This window comes from Sceloporus occidentalis, unplaced genomic scaffold (assembly GCF_023333645.1).
Source record: "Sceloporus occidentalis isolate IW3139 unplaced genomic scaffold, rSceOcc1.0.p SCAF_60, whole genome shotgun sequence".
NCBI classification, from domain to species: Eukaryota; Metazoa; Chordata; class Lepidosauria; order Squamata; family Phrynosomatidae; genus Sceloporus; species Sceloporus occidentalis.
In genome coordinates this window covers 3,508,391-3,516,591 of record NW_028317040.1, presented here as the reverse complement: position 1 = coordinate 3,516,591, position 8,201 = coordinate 3,508,391, and the positions used below count along the sequence as shown (strand labels likewise).

At 36.2% G+C, this 8,201-nt stretch overlaps 1 protein-coding gene across 1 annotated transcript; it reads right to left on the bottom strand.

Annotated features, from left to right (window-relative positions):
- Positions 1-3,105: 3,105 nt before the first annotated feature.
- On the bottom strand, positions 3,106-7,935 carry LOC149287490 (homeobox protein CHOX-CAD-like). Its single transcript, XM_089492832.1, has 3 exons — positions 7,500-7,935; positions 3,560-3,705; positions 3,106-3,345 (listed from the first exon to the last, which is right to left on the bottom strand). The coding sequence occupies exons 1-3, from the start codon at positions 7,933-7,935 to the stop codon at positions 3,106-3,108; spliced, it is 822 nt and encodes a 273-aa protein (XP_089348958.1).
- Between the last annotated feature and the right edge of the window lie 266 nt (positions 7,936-8,201).

The following is an 8,201-nucleotide window of genomic DNA, read 5'->3' as shown; positions in this document are numbered from 1 at the left end:
CTTAGTACATAATAGGACTCACCAACATTGGCAATACAAACACAACTGACAAATTATTTAGGCAATTGATGTCAGCAAGCTACAGGAAGCTCATGCTGTGTCATCACATGAAGATCAGGTTCACAGTGGATACCAACAAAGCCTCATTGGTCATTCCTGGCTCCAGAATCAGAATGCTTCCTTTCACTGAAAGAATGCTAAATGCTAAAATTCAACACAATTTCCAGTATACATTTACACAGTACTGAGCCCACTATGGGGTACCCAACTTAAAAGTGATTTACCTGAACTTACAAATAGCTTGAGGGATATTTACCAGAGTAAGGCTCTAACAAACATTATTATGCAGGGCATTGTATTAAAAGGGTAGTAGGATATTTTCATATGTTTCTTAAACCATAAGAGAGAAACTGATATACAAATATAATTGGTAAGTGTCCTACTGGCATCCATCAAAACCAGATTTGTTCATCAGATTTCTTTATAGTAAAGCGTGATTTGTCACGCCAGTGAACACTTCCATCTGCTCCAGATTCCAGTGCCGATGTGCTTTACACCACTCCAGTCGATGCTTGGCTTTGGGCATAGTGGTCTTCGGGTAGTGTGCAGCCGCTCGCCCATGGAAACCATTTCATGAAGCTCCCGATGCACAGTGTTTGTGCTGATGTTGCTTCCAGAGGCTGTTTCAAACTCTGTAGTAAGTGATGCTGCACAGGACAGGCACTCAATGAGTGTGCATGGTCTACCATGATGTGGTTGAGCTGTTGTGGCTCCTAGATTACAGTGGACCGGGGCAGATCTAGCTGCCTATATGCTTGATTTTATATACCTTTTAGCAATGGGTTTGGCTGAAACACCTCAACTCAAATAATTGTGAGGGGTGTCCGCATACCTCTAGTTGTATAGTGTACCAAGAGCTGTATCCTAATAGATGATATATATTCATTAGATATTTATTAAATATCCACCTAGGCTAACCCACGTTTGTAGTCTTGTAAAATAAGATTCAATAACACTTTTTATATAAGTTATTTTTTTCTTTATAAAATAGGAAAACCTTATTTCTGCTTTTGTCAGAGCAATCCACGGCATATTAACATTTTCTTATTGTTTATATTTAGAAAAAAATAAAGTATGATGTACAATATTCAATTTAACTCTTTGTGTGTTTTCCTGGCACAATAGAAAATATATTGCTTAACTGTATCAACAACCGATCCTAAATCTCTTCCTAGTCCCTTTTTGCACATGACTCCTTATGTCACATGCATGTACCTGACCACATAGTTGGTTTTGTGCACTGCCACTGTTGGAGAACCAAGGTAAACTCTTACTTTACTTTCATAAAATAACAGGCTTGGAACTGATTAAATGTATACCTCGTTACACATTCACTTTCAATAGCTAGAGTTCCATGGAAAGGTTAAATATTTTTTCCCACTTTTAGGTTCTTTCATATTGCATAAGTGGCTTAGTGATAACAACTATTTAGAACTGACCCTGGCTGCTACAGATGTCTTGTATTATAAAATGTAACACAAAAGAGAATAACTGCGGATACCCATGTCATTCTGCGTCAGCTATATCTTGATTTATAGAAAAACTGCCATAGACTAACATAGACTCTGCAGACTTATGCACATTCATTTGGCCACAGACCATTATTACGTGTGGCGGTAACCTTTTATTCTATAGTCTGTGGTTTGTTTTTAATTAATTTAAGTAAAAAGTAAAATTTTTGGTGATAATAAATACATATTACATCAACACGGTGTGTGTAAAGTTCTCCAAAACAAAGGTTACAACTTCTTTTTCAGGATACACACCCTTCTGTGAGCTACTGCTATTTATACTAACTCAACTTTTACCAGGTTATCAGATGTCTTCTCTTGGAGCTAGATCAGTAATATCAGCCTGAAACACACTCATTTTTATATTACTTTAATTGGTATCATAATGTATCCTGACTTGCTTTTCATTTCTAACAAGTCTTCATATATCATAGTTTGCTACCTCCTTTTGTCAAAATGGATAGTCTTTTTCATCCATTAAAATGATCAAGCGTCTTTGTCCTTACATCATTGTTACTTTCAGAATGAACTGCTCAACATTTAAGTTACCGTTAGTCCACTTCATTCATTTACCTTTTATTTGTGAAAATTCTTATAATTTCATAAAACCACTTTCTGTTCTTTCTATATTGGCAAATTCAAAAGAAAGCAGTAGAACTTTCACTTTGCTTCCCTCTACCTGCACGTCCCTCTTCTTTTCATACAACTAATCTGAAATGAACGTATTAGATGAATGATATAACCAAAGTTTCCACTGATCAATGGATGACCCATTGACCTGTCTGTAGTCAGCAGGGTGTGTGATACTTACCCTTTTGGTCTGGATTAGTGAAAAGAGTGTGCTGAGTGCTAGACAAGGAGGGACCATTTTATATCATTTATACAAATAAAAAATAGTTTTATTAGATAAAGCAATTTGAGAAAGTATGGGCTGCTGTACATATCTCTGTCATTAATAATTTAATTAATTATAAACTGCCAAAATTCCTCAAAGCTGAACTTTAAGGTCTGTGTAAAACATGCAGCTTTAAAAATATGGTGCACATCCTTGGCATCCAAAGAGTTTAAGTAAACTGACTTTGACTTTAGTCCTATAAATGTATTTCATTCTTTTAAGTAACTACCATTTTCTTTGAAGCAACTATAATTTCTACATATATCCTAGAAAAACACAAAACGGACATAATACCAATACATAACATTTGATTTTACCTTAAACACAAAAGAGCAATTTGCATGTGAAGGGGAAGATGTACACAATTAGAGCTTCTTCTGAGTTCATTCAAGTATAAATTGTCTGTGGTCTCACACACACACACAAACAGGACAGTTAGCCAAAAACGTTAAAAACAGAAATGCATTTCTGTTACATCATGGAATCAGATCATGCCATAAGTTGCATATATTTGCTTTGTGCCGTATTCCTCCCATTCCACTGTTGGTAATGCATCAGACAAGTCTTTCCATGGGATGCATCTCATTTCCATCAGCATCAGCTGCAGATCGTACCGCTTGTTATGGTTTATTGAGGATTTTAGTCTATTTCAATAGTGACCTGATGTAAGATGCCATTTGGCTGCAGACCATTGAGTGCAAGAGGTGGTGGTTGATACAAAGAGCTTGGCATGTCTGTATGTACCACAGAGTCACAGATTGGATTTGGACTGGCCGAACCGGAATCACTTTGCCCAGAACCTGCGCCATCAAACTGATTCATCTTCTTTTTGAAGAGCTTCCTTTCTTTTGCTCTGCGATTCTGGAACCAGATTTTTACCTAGAAAAGGAAACCAGAGTCATGAAGTAGCTGATCCTTATCAAATAGTATTTGCGGAGATCTTCCTAAATTATATATTAGGAAGGTCCTTTAGTGGAACAGATCCAGCTTACATAACGTGCAACTTCTAAAGCCCAAGTTCCACTACTTTTCAAAAATATGATTTGAAATGCTTATAGAGTTAAGATATTTTGAAATATTATATTAATTATACCTGTCTCTCGGAAAGTCTTAAGCTAGCAGCCAGTTCAGTTTTTCTTCTGATTGTGATGTATCTGCTGTAATGAAATTCTTTCTCCAGCTCCAGCCTCTGATGATCAGTATAAACCACACGGTATTTTTCCTTTGTTCTTGTTTTACCTGCAAAAATAGTTATTGAAGCATTACATCTCAGCTGACAGGTGTTGCAACATTGAGCGACGGCGATATTAATAAATACTGAAATCAACCATTTATGTTAAACCCTACTATTTAAGTCGGATGTGCTATGTTAGGGTTAACAGAGTGATGGCGGCACCATTATGTTGGTGGCATTACTGAGCATTGGATATGAAAACATGCATGTAATCCATTTAAACACATTTACTAGTACATATTTTAGCATTTCTACAGTTTAGCGGAACTGAAGATATTTAACATATTGAAGCGTTTCATTTGTTTTACATGTGATACTATGATTTTAGTCTTTTTTCAGTACTGTAAACATATTTAATGTTAAATAAATATGTATAAAATGGATCTGCTTGTGGGAGGTGCCACTCTTGAATTGTAGACTGAAAAAAAGACCCCCCCCCAAAAAAAAAATAAAAAACCAAGAAACAAACCTAAACAAAACTGTGAAGATAACAAACAAACAGTTCCCACTTGTGGTACTTTACCACAAGGTTTCTATTGCCTTTGATCCTTCCTAATTCTCTTTGATGTGAGGTCGGAATCATACAGAAGAACAAAGATCACTAAATTGGTTCTCTAAATTCTATTGAGGTGCTAATGTAAAGCTAAAAGAAGACAAGGAGCTACAAGGTGATCTTATCAATGAACGACTTGGACGAGCAAGAGCCGTAAAGTATTGCTCACATCCCCTTTCATGTCAGAGAAAGTACAGTGAGACCTATTTGTAGAAAAAAGTAAGGTAACAGTTCCAGAAATACCAGTATAAGGAGAGACAGCAGGGACTGAATCAGACATACTTTATATGAATTCTATTTACACCGTGATTTGTTTGAAGCCATATTTACATGTTTGGGCTTTAGAGACCATTCGTGATGTGTTTGTAGCAAAACTGCTAAATAATGTCACTGCAGACACCTAATGGTGGGTATAACATGCATTTAGGTAATGGAAGTCTCTTATGTTTATATGCGATTCTGTAAAGCTTGTTTTTCAAGTTGCATAGTTCTAGTCCATATAATAAGGTGAAAGGCGTACTTCCACTGTATTGGCTTCACTTATCTTAATAAAAAAATGAATAATAAAGAATAAATTAATAATAACGTACACTTAATGGTTACGTTAACAGTGTTTTTGAAGAAATATTATTATATCCTCTGCCGGTTTTGCGGCAAGTGGGTACACTTCCATGCTGCTACTGATGCTTTTGGAACGGAATGGAATTTAGTGCCCACCACAGACAGGGCCACGTGGCACAATACATACTATAAATGTTCACTTGTACCCTTGGTACCCGGAAGTTTAAGATGTCATGTACTACTAATCTCAACATGTTCATGGCTAAAGTGGCTGGCTAAGGATGATAGAACTTGCAGCCCACGGCTGATGACATTGAGTGGGGTTGGCTCAGTTACAGTTAATCCAACTAAGGAAACCCTGAGGAGCTAATGTAGAGTATCAGAAACACCATAAAAAGGTGTTATTTCTGTGCGATTCATTTGTTAATTGGTCTTTTTCCTAGTTTACGGCGTAATCCCTTTAATGAGATATTACCTTTTATGCCCTATGTTGGTTTTCAGTGATGATTAAAACAAACAAAAACATCCACCAACCATTCCCAAGCTCACACAATGAGTAGCATTTGTAACCAGTAATAATTTCGGTACAAGAAACATGTAATAAGAAAAAAAAAGTCATTTAGCAGAGAGAGATATCGAGCAGTGGTTTGAATTGTAATTAAAGTTAGATGTATCAACCAACATTTTATGTTTCCTGTTGTTTTTTTTTTTTAACCAAAAACAACTTCCATCCTGTGGGAAATATCCTTCCAGAAGGGTCAATTGCTTAGTGTTTATTTATGACACATTCCCCACGTTGTCAGTACTGTTAGACTCAAGGGTCCTTTTGTATCATTTCCAAAAACCTGTAGGCCCTTTGTGTCCCTCTCTCTATGCCCATTGTAAGGTAGAGCCAATGTAGCAATTCTTCCCATGCACAACCCCCAACTTTATGACTTTTGTCTATAAAAGGTAGATTATTGGAAGAAAGGGCGTGAAATAAATCCCAAATCAAATGAAATAACTTAAATTGTATTATTACATAAAGATTATAAAAAGGTACCAATAGGACAAGAGACTGCCACACAACTTAGTCCCTCCACAGGAACGAAAGGTGAGGCATTATTGTATATGTTGGTCATAAAAGACAGGGCAAGTGTTCAAAGGCAATAAAAGGGTAAAGTCTTTTTTATTTGCTGTGAAAATCGGCACTCTGTTCCTGCAGTATAACCTCAGGAGAATAGAGGGATATGGAAAGACAAAAGCTGCATATCAAAGCAAAAGGAAAGAGGTGTGAAAAAGCCTGCTACCTCAATATGACAGATAGGCCTTAAAACCACAGACAATGCGGCCAGCGGGGGAAAAAACGGAGACCTCACAACTGGTTTACAAAGACACCGGCATTTGCATTAAAAGAAGAAGTGGTGTTTGACTGTATCCACTGCTTTTAACTATTCAACACGCAAGCCACACGGTAAAATATGGATTCATGCACCCAGTGGGATTATTGGTAAACCCGGTGCAGTGGCAGACGTAATGGCGGAAAGAAACCAGAGTATTTCTCAATGGGTTATTTTCATTTAGCTAAATCACATGATAAATAAGGCACATTAGCATTAAGACTTTTCATTAAAATATTATATATATATATATATATATATATATCATGATGGATCATTTTGGCAAAGTATATCTCACATTGTACCAATTATGAGCATTTCTCCATTTCTCTTATTTAAAAACGGTATATTTCCCATTTATGCAGCGTGACAGCCCATTTAAAAGACTTTGGGTGTCAACATCACAGTGATGGGATCTATTATTATTTTTTAATTTATATAATGCTATTATTTTCTGTATGCTTTTGCTATCTGAGGTTTCTTACAGAAATATATTACTGTGGAATCTATGAATAATAAATCAAAATTCTTTTTAATTTTCGATTTGTTTCATTCAATATAGAGGGTTTGTTTTATTTTCATTTATAAAATATTTTTAGCTTCTACATTATTAATTATAACTCCACACTCATGTTGATACTAGAAATTTTACTTGAATAACTAAATAAAAGCTAACGGTGAATGTATAATTTTCATGATTTATTTATGACTTCTGGGTCTAGATATATAATAATAAAGTTCTCAGAATTAAAAGAGAAACCAGTTTTGGGCTATTTCTATGATTATAGATGTAAAAAAAAACTTTAAACAAAATACAAATCTAAGGGCAGAGAGAAGAGATATGCGGCGGAACTCTTCAATGATATGAAACATAATACATTTTGAAAGGGAAAGCAGTAAAAGTATGAAAACTTAAAACAGGAGCCTTTAACAAGGGAAGGTTCTAGGTAGTTAAATATCTCTTGAAATGGAGGTAAAAGAAGCATAGGATTAATAAACTAAGCACCTCTAATATAAAGAAGAAGCAAGCATTGCAGAAGAGGTTGCATTGTATTTTAGTTTATGTCACGGTTAATATCTGTAAATGTACATGTTCAATATGAATGATAGGTCATTTAACACAAGTCTGAAAAACATTTAGAATTAAATGTTTTTGTGTTTCTCACTGAGAAGAAAAATGTTTGACAGTTTTGGTCTGTAGGGTATAATGATGGACATAGTAATTAACATACAAAATATATATTTTTAAGAAATTCATAGTCAGGTATGCATCCGGAAATAATGTTGTGGCACTCATTTCACATACCTGTAGAGGTAGATTGAACAGTTTTCCTCATCCAGTCAAAGGAATTTTGGCTTTGACTAATAGGTGATATGGCAGTGGTGTGATTTGAATCCACGGAATGTAAAATCCCAGATCCAGCAGGATGTGGAGAATTGTAGCCAGGAGAGCTATAAGCATATTGGGTAGGTGATAAATCAGAGGATTGTACAGCACATGGGTTGGATGGTGGAGCAGAGTAAGAATTCCACTCCTCTCGAGGTGATCCATACTGAGACCCCCAAACTCCACAAGACTGTCCTTGGTTTTCCATGTTCGGCACATGGTGATAAGCCACATAATTGAAATATGATTGACTTGGTGCATAATTCTGTCCAGTATGGTTGTTGTTGGATCTCACAGAAAGTGGATACATGCTAGCTTCTTTATGTGCAGTGTAGCGGCCACATGAGATATTCATTATGGAGCCAGTCGTTCAGCGAACATCTTCTTCTTAGTGAAGACAACCTCTCCTTCTTTCACCCTATCTGAGACTGGGCATATAAATGACCCCTGCTAGCCTTGGTGTCTCTTTGCTTCACATTACTAACAATGGTGTGACAAGGTGCTGGCAGTAACAGTTTACTAAGGCCCTGTATGATGTCAGAGATAACTGCCTGCCCCCCAAATACATTTGCATTCAAATGAAAGGCTGGACATCCCAGTATCATCACCTTGTTGCTACTT